The sequence below is a fragment of the Chiloscyllium punctatum genome, chromosome 40 (genome assembly GCF_047496795.1).
Source record: "Chiloscyllium punctatum isolate Juve2018m chromosome 40, sChiPun1.3, whole genome shotgun sequence".
Classification (NCBI taxonomy): domain Eukaryota; kingdom Metazoa; phylum Chordata; class Chondrichthyes; order Orectolobiformes; family Hemiscylliidae; genus Chiloscyllium; species Chiloscyllium punctatum.
Genome location: NC_092778.1, coordinates 11,546,798 through 11,565,690, shown reverse-complemented (window position 1 = coordinate 11,565,690; position 18,893 = coordinate 11,546,798). Strand labels below are relative to the sequence as shown.

General features: G+C 39.6%; 1 protein-coding gene across 3 annotated transcripts in view; it reads right to left on the bottom strand.

Annotated features, from left to right (window-relative positions):
* sdk1a (sidekick cell adhesion molecule 1a) overlaps positions 1 to 18,893 on the bottom strand; it is a 903,166-nt gene that overhangs the window by 283,030 nt on the left and 601,243 nt on the right. For all 3 annotated transcript variants that reach the window (XM_072559294.1, XM_072559292.1, XM_072559293.1), the window contains 2 exons: positions 10,637 to 10,753; positions 8,977 to 9,144 (listed from right to left, as the gene is read on the bottom strand). In XM_072559294.1, coding sequence (XP_072415395.1) covers positions 8,977 to 9,144; positions 10,637 to 10,753 — 285 coding nt within the window. The remainder of the gene's footprint in view (positions 1 to 8,976; positions 9,145 to 10,636; positions 10,754 to 18,893) is intronic.

The window sequence follows — 18,893 nt, the reverse complement described above, 5'->3', positions numbered from 1 at the left end:
TCAAGAGGGTGATGCCGAGTCGGAGGGTTGGATTGAGGATGGGGGTGGGAGATTTGGAAATCGGTGAATTCAATATTGATGGCATGTGGTTGTAGGCTCCTGAGGGAGAGGATGAATTGTTCTTCCTCTTGTTTGGGGATGGCTTTGCTTAGGTATGGCCTTGTTTAGGTGGTAGAGAAAGCCCAGAATTCAAAGTTTGGGAGAAGATTTGTAGCTCGGGTGCTGGTTGTTGTGATTCTGTTCACCGAGCTGGGAATTTGTGTTGCAAATGTTTCGTCCCCTGTTTAGGTGACATCCTCAGTGCTTGGGAGCCTCCTGTGAAGCGCTTCTGTGCTGTTTCCTCCGGCATTTATGGTGGCCTGTCTCTGCCGCTTCCGGTTGTCAGTTCCAGCTGTCCGCTGTAGTGGCCGGTATATTGGGTCCAGGTCGATGTGTTTGTTGATTGAATCTGTGGATGAGTGTCATGTCTCTAGGAATATTCCCTGGCTGTTCTCTGTTTGGCTTGCCCTATAATGGTAGTGCTGTCCCAGTCGAATTCATGTTGCTTGTCATCCCCGCAATTTCATCAACAGACGCTGAAGGGAAAGACAACGGAATGAGGTCATGCCACAACCCAAAGGACTAGCCATGTTACCATACATCAAGAACATTTCTGAACTGACAGCCAGACTACTACAACCATTAGGACTCATAACAGCACACAAACCAACAGCCACTCTCAGCCAAGATCTCACGAGGACAAAGGACCCGATACCCAGCATGAGCAAAATCAACGTAGTGTACAAAATCCCATGCAAGGACTGCACAAAACACTACATAGGACAAACAGGAAGACAGCTAACGATCCATATCCATGAACACCAACTAGCCACGAAATGACATGACCAGCTATCCTTATAGTAGCCACACACGCAGATGACAAGCAACATGAGTTCGACTGGGACAACACTACTATTATAGGACAAACCAAACAGAGAACAGCCAGGGAATTCCTACAGGCATGGCACTCATCCACAGATTCAATCAACAAACACATCGGCCTGAATCCAACATACCGGCCGCTGCAGCGGACAGCTGAAACTGACAACTAGAAGCGGCAGAGACAAACCACTATAAATGCCGGAGGAAACATCACAGAAGCGCTTCACAGGAAGGTCCCAAGCACTGAGGATGTCACCTAGACAGGGGACGAAACGTCTGCAACATAAATTCCCAGTTCGGTGAACAGAACCACAACATCAAGAGACTGTCTATGCAGAGGTTGCACATTCTCCCCATGTCTTCATGGGTCTCCTCCGGGTGTACCGGTTTACTCCCACAAACCAAAAATGTGCAGGTTAGGTGAACTAGCCATGCTAACTTGCTCATAGTGTTCAGGGATGTGTAGGTTAGGTGCATTAGTCAGGGTTAAATGTAGAGTAATAGGGTTGAGGAATAGGTCTGGGTGGGTTACTCTTTGGGCGGGGGGCAGGGGGTTGGTGTGGACTTGTTGGGTGGGTTACTCTTAGGTTGATGTGGACTTATTGGACTACATGGCCTGTTTCCACACTGTAGGGATTCTATGAACAGGGAATTTTCCCCTTGGATCTAGTAATGAGGAACGAACAAGAGCAGATAAAATAAGTTAAAGTAGGGAACATCAAAGTAATAGTAACCATGAAACATCATACTTCAAGATGATAATAGAAAAAAGACATAAATATGATAAAAACTAACTTTAACTGATTGGAGAAAAGCTGATTTTGAGATGCTTAGAATCAAATTTGCAAAGAGTAAATGGGAATTGTAATGGCAAACAACATATAACAATGATGGATAACATATAAAACATTATTGTACAGAATTCAATGTAACTATATTCTGCTGCAGGGAAAAAAACAAGCTAAGCACAAATGAGACTCCATGGATAACTAAAGACATCAAGAAACGTTTGTGGTTTAGGAAAAAGGCATCATGCATTTGCTACATGGGCTGCAGAGGAATACATGATAAGAGACAATACAAAGAGATTAGTAGAGTCATAAAAAAAACAATTAGAAAGGCATAGAGGAATGATGAAATTAAATTGTACAGGAAACCAAACAAATGAAATTATTATACAGGTACATCAACAAAAAAAGGAAGGGTTTGATAGAAATAGGACCATTAAGAGTTGACAGGATAATAATACAGATATTAAAAGAGAAGTAGTAGAAATGTTAAATAATTACTTTGTTTTGGCATGTATATGGAAGTTTGAACTGTCTGATATCATGTCCAATGACAAGATTAGTAACAAATAAGTACATTTAAGATTAAAAACACAGAATGCATTGAACAAACTAAACAAACTCAGAGACATAGATGCCTGATAGATTGTAACCACATATTTTAAAAGAGTCTAGGGAAGAGATAAAGAGACATTACTGTCCACACAATAAGCTGCTTGAAAAAAAATCCCTACAGTTAAGAGGAGAGACAGACATTTTCAGGTATTATAGACCAGTTAGCTTATGTCAGGTGTAGGAAAACTAAAAAATCTTTACTAAAGAAAAATAGAACATCTAGAAATTGTGGAATGTAATAATGAATAATCAGCATGAATTTCAGAAGGAGATACTTGCTTGCCGTACATTGTTACCCCCTCAAATATTCAGCAATGAGTAGACAATGATAATGAAGAAATGTAATTTATCTGGATTATCAAAAGCCTTTGATAAGTAACCTATGGATAGCCTATGGAACAGGGTAAAGAATGCGGTATCAGGGGACAATGGTAAAATTCTTGTGGGAAACAGCATAACTAGAAGCCACCAATATAAAATGATCACCAAGAAATCCCTTGAGGAATTCTGAAGAAATTCTTTCTCCAAAGAGTGACAAAAATGAAGGACTCATTATGGCAGGGGCCTGTTGAATCATATTGGACACGATACATCTAAAGGGAAGTTTGACGAGCAGTTGATAGAGAAGGGAGATGGCTGGCATGGTAGATTTAGATGAGAGAAGGCTCAAGCACAGCATAAACACAGACATGGACTGGTTGGGTTGAATGGCCTGAACCACATATCCTAAGCAATCATTTGCAAATAGACTCCTTAATGATTATAATAACATCCACTTTCAGGGCTCCTTAAACAATCTATTAATTTAAAAGACAGAGGACCTGCAATCAAATATACTGAGCTGGTTGCCAGGAGATAGAGTACTGGACTATGGTTAATTTATATTACACCAGTTTTCAAATATGTCTAATAAACCAAGTATTGATACAGAATCAATTTACCATCCGATTGTTGAAAGAAATTGTCAGACACCTGGAGAAAGAACAGTGCTACTGATGCAAAAAATGAGGCTCATTAGTATTCATAAAGTTAGTAAGAAAATGTTCGTGTCAAAGTTCAGATCAGATAGTTGCCAGCGAGAAAGTTGTGTTTTCCCTAAAGTTTACTTTGTTGCAGTAGGTGTACTGCAATGGCAAAATGATAATCCACTTCTTTTAATTTAATTTTGAAAGCTGCAACAATTTAAATATAAACAGAAGCCCATCTGACCCAATGAGAGACAACAACAACTGTACATTCTCTCACTTTTCACGATGCGTGAACGTGTTAATTAGTGAGAAGAGTTAGCACTTAATTTTTGTAAAATGACAGTCACAAAATCTCATTATTCTCACAGGAAGCTTGTATATATGCCCCTGGCTTTTAAAATAAAGTAATTTCAGTTTAAAATAATTATATTTATTTTCTAATTAAAATGCATTTTTAAGGAGAAAGAATAGCTGAGTATTTCTACTTCATTACTTGAAAAGTTGACTTGTGCAAATAAATAATTAACAAGGATTTATCAAGGCAAATTTCAATTATTGATGGGTAAATGCCAAGTATAACTGTTTGTGTCTCTGTGGAGAGAGAAACATTTACTTTGCGAAGTTCCAAAGTGACTCTAATCTGTGCCTTTGATTTTCTCTCCTCAGATATTGTCAGACCTGCTAAGTATGCATCCAGCATTTCTGATTTTATTTCAGAGTTCCAGCATTGCAGTATTTTATTTTAAATTCTGAGTAATTGTGGTGAAAATATTTCCACAAACATGAGTGTCTGTAGTCAGCAGGCACGTATTTAAGATAAAAAAAATAAAAGAATCATTGATAGATAAGAATTCTGAAAATGCAATGTGTGATCAGCACCTGGGTGTCAAAAAAGAATGGAGTCGATTCAACAAAAACTTTCAAAAGGAAATTGGCTGTATTCTTGAAAGAAAAACATTTGCACAACTATTGGGAAACAGAAGGAGAGTAGGATTAATTAGATAGCTCTCTTAAACTGAGCCGATTCAGACATGGTGAGCTGAAGTCTTTTTTTTCTGTGCTGTGCGATTCTACAATTTCAGGTGATGACTGGCAGAAGTCCTGCAGAAATGGCATAGATGCTGTTTTGATCCATTTATATTGTTCTTCCGTGGGTTTCACTGACCTCCTGGCAGAATTCCAGTGGGAATGCAGCAGAACATCCATGGAATTTCAGAACCATTATATTTAACTTTCTCTGATACATTACTATTGTAAGTTGATAAAACCAGTTGCAGGATGAAAACATGAAGACAATAAAAAAAATGACTATTATGGGAAGATGGGGGAGCTGGGTAGCACCAAAACAAACTTTGCTTTTCTTGTAAAATAAAACATAAAGCATCCTTAAAATAAAATCCTTTTAATTAGAAGGGGCATAAATTATAAATGCAATGACATAATTCTAAAGCTATATAAATAATTTGTTAAGTCGGATTTGGAATACTTGGTAAAGTCTATAGCATCTTTTTAAAGAAGGATCACAAGGGAAAGGAGACAAATCAGTTGATGCTATTAAAGATGAGATTCTTTAGTTATGAGAAAATAGGATTGGCAGCAGATTGGAAATACTTTCCTTGTGCCAAGAGAAGCAGCTGATGTTGTTTAAGCCATTTCCTTGCTTTTCTAATCCCTTTACAGATTTTAAATCAAATTTAAAGACTCCAATAGCAAATGAACTCAATTCCTCAGGAGAAATTAATTAACAGATGTCCTGTTATTTGTTGAAAAATTGTACTGTGTTCAGCCAGTCGGAGTATGGTATTTTTTACCTCGTCCACAATAAGTGATCACAGAAAATGTATTACAGGGTCTTCACTTGACCAAAGTAGCTTGGAAGGACTTGTAGATGCTGGAGAGTCAGAGTCGAAAAGTGTGGCACTGGAAAAGCACATCGGGTCAGGCAGCATCTGAGCAGCAGGACAGCCAATGTTTCTGGCATAAACCCTTCATCAAGTAGTTTAGATACCATTAGGAAAATATTCATTAGGCAAAAGCTACTTGAGTGAAAATATTAACAATGCTACAATGAGAGTTCAATTAACTACCATGTTTTCTAATTTTTGGGAGCTCTGAGTTTGTTAATTTTGGTCCTTTTTGAGGGAACAGGCCTTGGTTGTGCTTAAACCATTTCTTCTTTGAAGGTAGCCTATTTTTCAACTACAATTTCCTCCATCAATGTTTTCCTCTACAGTCTATCCAACCCAGGTTCATTCTTGCCCTATTGAAACTGGTTCGATCCCCCACCCGCATAAACTATTCCTACTCTGGATTGCCTATTAGCTTTTTCTATTGTCAGCCCAAAACCTTACGATGTAATGAACACAACCTCCTAAATGTTTCTCCACTGACTCAATCTACTTGGCGCATCTCATTTCCAAGAACCAGGTTCAATCGTGCAACTTTTCTGTAGGGCTAAACACATACTGCCGTAGAAAAGTTTCCTGAACACAATCTATGATTTTAAATTTTTTACTGGGCAATTCCTCTATGTCTGGAACATCCCTAAAGTCTCCATTTAAATTGGACACTTTAGAAGGTTTTGATAAATTCAAATAAAATATTACTCAGGAAAAAGTTTATTAAATACATATTAAGTACATAACCTCATAATTACGCCCAACACTCCCAACTACACCACTCCCTGAAGAAGGGTCATTGGACCTGAAATGTTAACTCTACATTCTCTTCAGCCGCCAAATCTGCTGAGATTTTCCAGCAATTTCTAAATTTGTTTCTGACTGTGTTAAGCATCTGGACTGATAACAGGTGGTGTCCTTGACTTATTGTAGTAGTAACTTCGACTAATAACCAGCCTCTTTTGACTTGACAAAGTAGTGCGCTCCTTAGCTTTTCCAACTCAGCCATTTAGTCGAAGCACATGTTTGTCACAAACTGTTGGCACATGTAGATGTGACTCTGATGTAGCACAGTGTTGTACAGGTACACATTCTGCCCCCTTCATTGATTACTGTTGGCAAACATGACCAACTGCAGATTTTATCCCAGCAGTAAGAGATAAGGCAAGGCAGTTGTTCTGTAAGTTCACAATGATGTGAAATGTGCAAAGGGGCAAGGCAGGAATGCTGTGAAACCCCAAGGAGGCGCAAAGTGAGTGAATGCTAAGAAAACAAGTAAGAAGTGCATGCTGCTCCTAGACAGAAGATTGGAACCTGCACCTATGTGCAAAGCAAACTTGCATTACAATGCAATCTATCAGTGTGGTCTAAAGTGCAGCAGTGAAATGGTGAACTGTATTCGAAGTGAGTCAAGAGGGTGGTGCTGGAAACACACAGCAGGTCAGGCAGCATCCGAGGAGCAGGAAAATTGATGTTTTGGGCAAAAGTCCTTCATCATGTTTTTGCTCGAAATGTCGATTTTTCTGCTTCTCGGATGCTGCCTGAAACGCTGTGCTTTTCCAGCACCACACTCTCGATTCTAATCTCCAGGATCTGCAGTCCTCACTTTCGCTTGTATTCTAAGTGAGTTGAGATGCGCCTTGATAATATGGTGAGGCTGATACATGTCCAATGCAATTTCTATGGGCAGGCAATACAGGTGGTTGTCACCCATGAAGCATGCCCTGAGGTGATTAGGACTGCTGACGAAATCTTAGGCCCAGAGGGCAAACAGCGAGCTAGAGTCAGCAGGTGCTCATTCTGACACTCATGTCAGAAATTGTCATTGACCAGTTTCTCTGAGCCACGTCTAGAAGCAAGCTGCTTCTCAACGAAGTGAGAATAGGTATCATGTGATGTTAATCTATCCATCCATCCTTCCTTTGCATCTTGCTGTCAAAATACCTTGACAGCAAAATTGTTCTGTTTCCTCAATGTTGAGTATTTCCTTTTTCTGATCTTACCATATTTTCCTAACCAATTTGTCATTGCTCACATCATTGAGGGTGTAAGAAAGTTCTCCCACAAAAATTAGAATAAGGGCAAAAACATAAAAATCTGGTAATTCTTTATAATGAAGTTTTGAAAAGATCACAAAAATACTTCTGTTATCACTCACCTTTTCCGCTTTCCCAATTCCTACATCAGTCATCCTTTCAGTTAAAAGCTAAACAATCCTGACAAGGAGTTTCTAAAGGCTTTTTACCAATGCAAAATGAAGTTATTTCTACAAAGTATAACTTCCTTCTACTTTGAAGCTGTGCCAAGTTTGATTTGAACATTTAACTGATCTCTGTCATAGCCTTTCTGAAACTAAGTCTCTTTTAAATGAGTTTTACAGAAAAAATAGCCCACAAATGCTAAGTGGACAGAGCAATTTCTGAAAATGTCACAAACGATAATGTGGGTTGCAGATGTAATCGTCAATGGCAGTAAATGGGGCAAGCAATTATCCACAATGGTGCTAAAATGGGAATTAACTCAAGATTTAGACTCTAGACTAAAGCTTTAGATATATTATGAAATTTTCAAGCGATCAACAGAAGTGAATGAAGGCTGTAAAAGTTGGCTGCATCTAAATCACTTCCTTTGACAATTTACTGACATGTAGCGTGTTAAAAATCTATTAGCAACTACATTTGCTTCCACAGATTTATTCCATTTCACAGGTCCCTGCTGCAAATTAATCTCATACCCAAGTCACATCTTCCTTTCACCATTTCTTTTAAGCATTTTTGTGTCAAAAGCAACACTTTGATTTATTTCTAACATATTTCAAATGCAATTTTAAAGTGATTCATTTTGAAAATAAATTAGTTTAACTTTTCTATTTTACCTTGATATCCTTAAAGCATAAAAGGATGTGAGGGGGTGGGGGTGGACAGACATGATCCTTGCTCTGATTACGCAGAATGAGGTGCTGTCAACAGAACAATTTTATTTGCATTCATTTACGGAGATGAAATGTCTCTCTTTTACACCAAGTTACAATCTGTTGCCTGCAGGTGTGATGGAACAAACCTTAGGTAAGTCAGAAAAAGCCTGGGAAGGGTGGAGGGAGTACCTCCAGTGGTAAGGTCCCTGCTATGAACTAGGAAATCAGAACTTAATTCCCACCTGATCTAGAAGTATGTAATAACATTTCTGAGCAGTTGATTAGAAAATATAAAACAAATCATAGCCTTGGAACTCACCTTGTGTGTAATAAACATTGCATTACAAATAAATATTACATCTTGTTGGATTGTGTAACGTATCAGCTTGTTACCAGGAAATAGTTGTTGACTATTCCCTTAATAAAGATTATCTAATGATTATATGATTTGGAAGTGCCGGTGTTGGACTGGGGTGTACAAATGATTATACATCAACATGAAGGATGATCTAATAATTAGTAAACCAACATGACCCCAGGTGCAATACTGCGTGTGGACTCTGATGGCAGTAGAGACACTACCACTGCCCTCAGTTAGTTCCCTCTCTTTCAAAGAGAATGCAGGTTGTGCTCCCAGTCCTGATCGTTATTTTAATCTGGAACATGAGCATGTGAGGGTACTGAGTGAGTGCCTGAATTAAGGATGACTCTTCTACCCATCCGGCCAAATATCACTGTCGAGATTTATTCATAATATCTACTTGGGGAAAGTGGTGGAGAACTGCATGATGAAGAAAACTCTTGAGACCCTTCAAAAACAAACATATTTGTTAGCCCCAATTTTAGTTTCACCCTTATTTCAAAATACTTACTCCACACAGTAAGCTCAGCTGATGCATTCACTGTTCCTTTGGAATTTGCTGCAAAGCAGGTATATGTTGCTGCATCTTCAGTATGGGCTGGTTTTATCAGCAGTCCGCCTGACTCCAAAAGTACAAACCGTGGAATTTGTATTGAACCACTTGCCAATATCTTAGTGCCTGTTCGAAAATGAGGCTAATCAGTAAATGCAGACAACTCTCAGCAATATACTTGCGCAGCAATGTAGACAATATATCCACATACTATAGAAAGAAATGAAAACGAGAGAAAGACTGTAAAGACAGGTGACAACTTGTATCGGATTTGATTTATTGTTGCAACATGTACCTAAATACAATGAAAAGGTTTCTTTTGCAGGCAGTACAGGCAGATCATAACATATAAGGACATACAGATCTTTATTTATATGGTGCATTGAAGGTATTAAAACATTCTTTTGCACTTCTTAGGAACATCAACAAAAAAATTGATATTGAGCCAGTTTAGTAAATAGAAGGGCAAATAATCAAAAGATGGACTAAACTGCTAGATTTTATGAAGTGTGTTTAAGAATGAAAGCGAGGCAGAGTGGATTTGGGAGGGAACTCCAGAGCTTTGGCCTTAGCATCTGAAAGTATGACCACAAACGGTGGAACAATTAAAATCAGGAATGTTCATGTGGCTAGAATTAGATGGCCATGAATATCTTTGAAGGTTGTAGAATTGGAAGGCTGGAGATGAAAAAAATATGGGATGGGTTGAAATGCAAGTCCGTGGAGGCAAACGAGCAGGGTAATTTTACTGTTGCAGTTACTGGGAGCCAATATCCTCAGCGAGCAAAGGTGTAAGAGCTGAATGGGATTTCATGCAACAAATCCCATTACTTGCAGTTCTTCAATTTGTATAAACTTACGTCAAATTTTTAATACCCGCAATTGATTTTTCTTAGGCAAAGTGATTGAAACAAAGAGATAACACCCTTTTGATTGGAACATTGTATATTCAATTACCCTTCCCATCAATTTTTCAGCTATTTTTCTAAATGCGAAAGTTGTTGAATAGATGGGGTAACCATCAGGGTGGCTCCCTGCCCAAAAGTGAGACTGGCAACAGTCAGGAGTGAAATTACCTACTCTGGCCTTTGTAGCAATCATGAACTGCAATGTTACACAGACAAAATAAAGGGAGTTCAGGAAATTGGGAAAAGAAAGGTAACATTTTTTCATAACCCAATAAATATTCTGACAAAAGTTTCACATTTTGCTTCATAAAAACTAGTGACTAAATTAGAAGAACAGTTTGCAAGCCAAGTTTCCACAAAGTTCCTTTCTTAAATCTGTCAAAACTTTTACATTTGAAAAACAAAGTATCTTTTTGAGAAGAGAAATGGTGGTCAGGCTGGAGACTGATTATATATTTTCATCATTATATTTAGGAAAATGACTAAGTTTTGAAAAACAAACTTTCATCACAGGATTGCAGAGTTCAATAATTTGTTCAAATTTTGAAGCAGGCAGTTTGACTACTATAGATAGAAGGACTTTTCTCGATTGTTGTTGGCAGTGTGCATTGAAAAACAATTTTGACATTGATGTTATCTAATTTGTCATCGGGGAAAAATGAAAACATAATGCTTTATTCTTTCCCAAAATAATGTTTTACTATATTTACCTGTTTTCCATGTAATGCGCGGTTTTGGTGCTCCTGAAACTTCACAGTGTAAAACTGCTGCTGTTCCATCTGTCACTGCAGTGTCTGATGGAGCTTGAATGAAAGATGGTGCAATGTCTGAAAAATATATCACCAAAATGAGATTAACGATATTTTAAATTTCTACTTTGGGAAGGAAAAATAACCTTAAATTAGCTAAACATGAAATGATTTAATCTTACATCTATTTGCATTATCTTGATCACAAAAAAAACTTCCATTCCATTCAGCTTCCATTCCAAGCTGACTGTATGAGAGAGTAACCTGTTACATATCACTTGAAATATAAACAGCATTCTTGGTTTTCCTAATCTTGAAAACATCTGAGTAGGAATTTAATGATCATTTTGCACTTACAGTCAGCCAACCTAGACAGTTAATGCCCATGCTGAGGTAGTGCACCCTCATTACCAGACCTCAAGGTACAGAGCTACTCAAATTTAAATTTCAGGCCATCTGCACTGCCTGGCTCTCCACCAATGTAAGCCACAGCTTTTAATGTGGGACAGCAAGCCTATGAGCACAAGGCTAGGCAACAGCACCATCAAGACAAGTACAAAGGCAATGTGCAGAGTAAATAGTTCTGTTTTGTACATATTATCAGAAGTGGATTGTTGAATTCAGTTACTTCTTTTAGACGTCTTTTTCTGGAGTCTCATTTTCAAATTTAAGACAAGAATACATTGTGATGGGATTCAGCAGAAGGAAGAAAAAGTTGGAAAAGCAGTGGAGATGTGATCTCAGAAGAAGGATCTGAAACAGATGGGCTTGAAAAGCCCAGCAGAACACAGAAGACATGGATACATGCCCTCATTCTCCTTCTTTTGAAGTACCACAAAAAGTATGCTGGCAAGGGCTTTCCTATCTTGATCTTGTGAAGGATGCAGCAATTTACTACATGCTTGGAGATGTGTTCTAGCCAGAACTGGAGGGCTTTCCTCTGAATGATCCAAGTAACAGAATCATTTTTTGATGGTCTGCTCCACAATATTCTGGTTATAGAGAAGTTCTTTGTACATGAGTGGCTATGCACACTTGAGGCATGGGTTACAGCTGTATCTGATTAAGTAGCATTTGTCACCAATCAACTAGTCTTTGATTTCTCCATATGGCTACAAGATGGTGGTATTAGCTGATCAGCTCAGGATGTCTGCCTCACTGCTACTGCCATGACAGCAAATATTCACCAACACGATCCCTTGGTTTTGTATTCAGGATGAGTGCAATCCATTTTTAAAAATATTCTTTACCTTGCACACCACTGTTCTCTTTAGCTTTTGAATCATCAACATTTTTGCCTTTTAAGTTGCCCTACTCTTCATTCCATCACTGATCTTCTCGTTTCCTCTCCCCCCCCCCTCACGTACATAAACCTTTTCTCAATTCTGATGAAAGCTTACATTATTGAAATATTAACTCTATTTCTTCCAAGATGCTGTATTGCCTGCTGGGTAGTTACAGCATTATCTGTTTTTACTTCACATCTTCACTATTTGCATTAATTCTTTCTAGTATCAACATGATTCTCTGTGCATGACTGCCACTGAGTGAAGTAGCCATTTTATGTATGTAGTGCCAAATCAGTATTTGGTATTGTTTATTGTCAAATTCCACTGACACTTTATGTTCTGTTGCATGCATGGAATGCTTTTGACAGCATGATTATAATGTACTACGTGGTGCTCTGGCAATATTTAAAGACTCAGCCAATATTTAAAGATTATGGCTTCCATAACACTGGCATCATAATGTTACACAATCAATGTTTTCTGCAAGATGTACTGCAGAAATTCCTATGCTAGGGCTTCTCAAAGTCACACTTGGTCAAACACAGTCTTGGTATCAACGGCTGTCACTCTCACCTCTGAAATTCAGCTCTTTTGTCCATGCTTGAACCAAGGCTGCAATGAAGTCAGGAGCAGAGTGACTCTGGTGGAACCCAAATGAGCAGGTTATTATTGAGCAAATGATGCTTGATTGCACTGTTGATGACACTTTCCACCACTGTACTGATACTCAAGAGTGGACTGATGGAACTGTAATTGGTTGGTTTGAATTTGTCCTGCTTGTTTGCAGGACATACCTGAGCAATTTTTCTACTGTCAGATAGAAGTCAGCATTATAACTACTGAAACAGCGTGGCTCGGGGAATGGCAAGTTCTAGAGCACAAGCCTTCAGCACAATTGCTGGAATGTTGTCAGGGGTATGTTGCCTTTGCAATATCCAATGTCTCCAACTGTTTCTTGATAATGATGAGGAGTGAGTTGAAGTGGCTGAATTGATGCAGGGTTACTAAAACCAGTTCTTCAAAATTGTCATTCTAAACTATTCCATCTCACTCAATTCCTTCATGCCTTGAAAAGCCTTCTGAAACTCACTGCTCAACCATGTCTTCAATTTTCCAAAGATAAAAATCACACACCAGGTTATAGTCCAACAGGTTTAATTGGAAGCACACTAGTTTTCGGAGCGACGCTCCTTCATCAGGTGTTTGTCAATTTTCCAGTGTGCCTATCATTCTACCTTTTACTTGATGGGTGTTAGATAAATTTAAGCTGTTCCTGTAAATTGATTCAATATTAATTTTTTCCTTGAATTTTTTTGATATTTCAGATTTTTGCTTTTATAATCCTGTAACTGTTATAACCTGAAACAACAGATACACCAAGTGGAAAAATAATCTTCTTATTCAACTACAGAAATTTCAGTACATTACATGGTAGATTAAGAACAAGCAGATAAAAAGAGTCATAGAGTCATACAGCATGGAAACAGATCCTATGATCCAATCAGTCCACACTGACCATGTTCCTAAACTAAAATAGTCCCATCTGACTGCACTTGGGTCCACGTCCCTCCAAACCTTTCGTTTATCTTATCCAAATGTCTTTTAAACAGAGTCATAGAGTAATATTGCATGGAAACAAACCCTTTGATGCAACTCGCCCATGCCAACCAGATATCTTAAATTAATCTAGTCTCATTTGCCAGCACTGGCCAAGGTCCCTCTAAACCCTTTCTATTCATATGCCCATCCAGATGTTTTTTAAATGTTGTAATTGTACCAGCCTCCACCATTTTCTTTGATGGCTCATTCCATACACGCACCACCTTCTTGTGGAAAAATTGCTCTTTAAGTCCCTCTTAAATCTTTCCCCTTTCACCCTCTGCCCTCTGGTTTTGGGCTCCCCAATGCTGAGTTAATGACCTTGGCTATTTACCCTGTTGATTCCCCACATGATTTTTTAAGCATCTGACACTCCAGGGAAAATAGCCCCAGCTTATTCAGCTTCTCCCTATAGCTCAAACTCTCCAACCTGGCACTGTCCTTGTAAACCTTCTCTGCACACTCTCAAGCTTAACAACATCTTTCCTATAGCAGGGAGACCAGAACCGAATGCAGTATTCCAAAGGTAGCCTAGCCAATGTCCTGTACAGCCACAACATGACATCTTGACTCCTATACTCAATGTGCAGACCAATAAAGGCAAGTGTACCAAATGCTGCCTTTGCTACCCTGTACACTTGTAACTCCACCTTCAAGGAACAATGAAAAAGCACCCTAAGGTCCTTTTGTTCGGCCACGAACCCTACCATTAACTGCATAAGTCCTGTCTGATTTGCCTTAGCAAATGCACTTTACTGTGTCTAAATTAAATACTATGTGCCAGTCCTTGGCCCATCGGTCCATCTGGTCAAGGTACTATTGTGCTTTGAGATAATCATCTTCACTGTCCACTACATCACCAATTTTGGTGTCATCTGCAAACTTGCTAAGCACTCCTCCAATATTCACATTCAAATAATTTATATAAAGAACAAAACGCTGTGGACCCAGCAATGTTCCTTACAGCACACCACTGGTCACAGGCTTCCAGACTGAAAAGCACACCTCCACCTCCACCACCCTATCTCCTACCTTCAAGGCAATTTTGCATCCAAATGACTAGCTCTCCCTGGATTCCAAGTGATCTAACCTTAGTAACCAGTCTAACATGTGGAACCTTGTCAAATGTCTTACAGAAGTCCATATATGCAACTTCCACTGCTCTGCCTTCATCAGCCTTCCTTGTTACTTCTTTAAAAAACTTAATCAAGTTAGTGAGACACGATTTCGCATGCACAAAGCCATGCTGACTACCCTAATCAGTCCTTGCCTTTACAAAACATATAAACCCGGTCCCTCAGAATCCCCTCCAACAACTTACCCACCAATGACATCAGGCTTACCAGTCGACAGTTGCCTGATTTTTCTTTACCACCTCTCTTAAGTAATGGCACCACATTAACCACCCTCATGTCGTCTGACACCTCAGCTATTGCTATCGATGACAAATATTTCAGCAAGAGGCCCAACAATCACCTCCTTGGCTTCCTGCAATGTACTGGGGTACACCTGATCATGTCCTGGTGATGTACCCAACTTTATGTGTTTTAGGCCCTCCAGCACCACCACCTCTGTAACATGGACACTTTTTAAGGTATTATTTATTTCTCCCAGTTCTCTCGCTTCAATATCCATCTCCACAGTAATACAGCAAAATACTCATGTAGTATCGTATCTATCACCTCCAGTTCCACACATCGGCCTTGATGATCTATAAGGGGCTCAATTCTCTCCCTAGTTACTCTTTTTGCCTTTAATATGTTGGTAGAATCACTGGATTCTCCCTAATCCTATTTACCAAAGCTGTCTCATGTCCCCTTTTTGCCCTCCTGATTTCCCTCTTACGTATACGGCTACTGCCCTTATACCCCTCAAAACATTCACTCGTTTCTAGCTGTCTGTACCTCCTACAATGCCTCCTTCTTTTTCTTGGCCAAAGCCTCAATTTATCTAGTCATTCAGCATTCCCTACACCTACTGGCCATGCCCTTCATACCAATAGGAACATAATGCCTCTGGACTTTTGTTATCTCATTTTTGAAGACCTCCCACTTTCCAACCATCCCTTAACCTGTGTATAGCCTCTCCCAATCAGCTTTTGAAAGTTCTTGCCCAATACTGCATAAAATGGCTTACTCCAATTTAGAACTTGAACATTTAGATCCAGTCTATCCTTTTCCAGAACTATTTAATACTAATAGAATTCTGGTTATTGGTCCAAAAGTGCTTCCCCACTCACAGTCACTTGCTCTGCCTTATTTCCAAGCATTGTTCCTTCTCCAGTAGCTTCATCCACATACTGAATAAGAACATTTTCTTGTACACACTTAACAAATTCCTCTCCATCCAAGTTGTTAACACTATGGCAGACCCAGTCCATGGTGGAAAAGTTAAAATCTCCTTAAATTACAACTCTATCATTCTTACAGATATCCAAGATCTCCTCACAAACTTCAGTTGCTTCTCAACTGCCCGTTTACTATTTGGGGCGAGGATAATATAATCTCTGTAAGGTGATTATCCCTTTCATATTCTTCAGTCCAGCCAAATAACTTTCCAGGAATAGTCCACAGGGTAGGCTGCTCTGGAAGGTTAGATTGTATGGAATCCAGGGGGACCTGGCAAATTGGATACATAATTGGCTTGATGGTAGGAAGCAGAGGGTAATAGCGGAAGGATGCTTGTTGGACTGGAGGCCTATGACTAGTGAAGTGTCTCGGGTTGGTGCTGGGCCCATTACTGTTTGTTACCTATATCAGTGATTTGGATGAGAATGTACAGGGCATGATTAGTAAGTTTGCAGATGACACTAAAACAGGCAATATTGTGGATAGTGAAGAAGGTTATCAGAAAACGCAGCAGTTTCTTGATCAGCTGGAAAAGTGGGCTGAAAAATGGCAAATGGAGCTTAACGTACATAAGTGTGAGGTGTTGCATTTTGGAAAGTCAAATCAAGCTAGGAGTTTCATGATGAATGGTAGGGTCTTGCACTGAAGTAAATGCAGTTTAATTTATCAATATTACCTCATTCTCTGCCTTGCTCTTGCCTGCCTTGACTATTTGATTTGCTCTTCTTCTCAATTGTACCAGCCTCAGACTTCTTTCTTTTCAATGTTGTAACCGTACCTGCATCCATCATCTTCTCTGGTAGTTCATTTTACACACAAACCACTCTGTGTAAAAACAAAAGTTGCCCCTCATGTCCTTTATAAATCTTTCTCCTCTCACCTTAAAAATATGTCCCCTAGATTTGAACTCTCCCACCCTGGGGAAAAGATCCTTGTCATTCATCCTATCTATGCCTCTCATGATTTTGTAAACCCCAATAAGGTCACTCAGCCAGCTCCAGTGAAAAAGTCCCATCCTTTCCAGTCTATTTTCAAATCTCAAACCTCCATTCCCAGCAACAACCTGGTAAATCTTTTCTGAACTATTTCATCATATCCTTCCAAATACAGGGCAACCATATTGGCATACAGTACTCCAGATCAGGCCTCACTAATATTCTGCACAACCTCAAGATGACATCTCAACTCCTATACTCAAAGGCAATGAAGGCAAATATGCTAAATGCCGCCTTAACCACTCCAGCTTCAATCTTAAGTAGAAATTAATTAGTGCTTCAAGGTATAATCATACATACTTTCTCAAACAATAGTATGGTAAAACCTAGTTTTTGATCACCTAAACACTGTAATACAAACCAAAAAACAAAGGACTGCAAATGCTTGAAATCAGAAACAAAAACAGAATTTGCTGGAAAAGGTCAGCAGATCTGGCAGCATCTGTGGAGAGAAAGCAGAGTTAACATTTCAGGTCCAGTGACCATCTTCAGAACAGAAGGATCACTATGCCCGAAATATTAACTTTGCCTTCTTTCCACAAATGCTGCCAGACCTGTTGAGTTTTTCTCGATATTTTTAAATCAACCCATCCATGTATGCTATGGCACACCTCTGGAGCAGGTGTGACTTGAAACCAGGCCTCTTGGCTCAGAAACAAAAACAGAAATGGATGTAAAAGTTCAGCAGGTTTGGCAGCACCTACAGAGAGAAATCAAAGTTAAGTTCAGGTCCAGTGACCCTTCCTCAGAACTGATGGCAGCTAGGAAAAGTTGTTTTTTATGCAAAAATAGAGGGTAAGGGGTAAACGATAGATGCAGATAGAGTTCAAAGAGACAGAAGAATATTTAGATAATCAGCTTGGGAGATTGAGTAGCTACTAATGGGGATTACTAGTGGCTAACAATGGATTGTGTGTAACAGCATGCCCATCGGTCACTTGGCCTGCTTAGGGATGCTGAGTTAAGGACATGGAAGAAGATGAAAGCATGGAAGCATTGAATTTGATATTGAGTCCAGAAGGCTATAGAGTTCCAAGTGGAAAATGAAGTGGCAGGCAAGTGGGGGTTCAGGGGTTTTCTTTGTGGATAGAACGCAGATGTTCTGCAAAGCCTTCACCCAGTCTACATTTTGTTTAGTCAATATTGAGGAGACCATATTGTGAGCAGCGAATGCAGTGGAATAGATTGAGTGAAGTGCAGGTAAAGCACAAATTGATCTGGAAGGTGTTTGGACCCTTGGATACTGAGGAGGGAGTAAGTAAATAGGTTGGTGTTCCAACTTCTGCAATTGCAGGGCAAAAGTGTTATGGGGCTGTGGATGGGAAGGGGTTGGGAATGAAGAAAGAGTAGACCAGGATGTCCCAGAGGGAATGGTTCTTGCAGAAGGTTGACAGGGGTGGAGAGGAGAATGTGTGTTTAGTGGTGGCATCCCGCTGGAGGTGGCAGAAATGGCAGCTAATGATCCTCTGGATGTGGATGTCGGTCAATGTGGACAAGGGAGATGCTATTTCTGTAGTGTAAGGGAAGAGAGGGGGTGAGGGCTGAAATGCAGGAGATGGGTTGGACCCTCTGAGGGCATCGTGAGCTACAGTGGTGCGGAATCCTAGGTTGAGGAAGAAGGTGGACATTTTGGAGGTGCTCTTATCGAAGTTGGCACATCGAAACAGATGTTTCAGAGACAGAGGAACTGGGAGAATGGAAAGTCCTTACAGGAAATGGTGCGAGGATGCATAGTCCAGGTAACTGTGGGAGTCGGTAGGTTTATAGTGGATATTAGTGGCCAATCTATCCTCAAAAATGGAAACATATGTCAAGGGAAGGAAGGGAGGAGTCAGAGATGGACCACGTCATGGTGAGAGTGGGCCTGAAATTGGAAGTGAAATTGATAAATATTTCCAATTCCAGAAGACAGAGGGAAGCAGCACTGACGATATCATTGATGTACTGGACAAAGAGTTGTGGGTGGGAGTCGGAATAGGGAATGTTC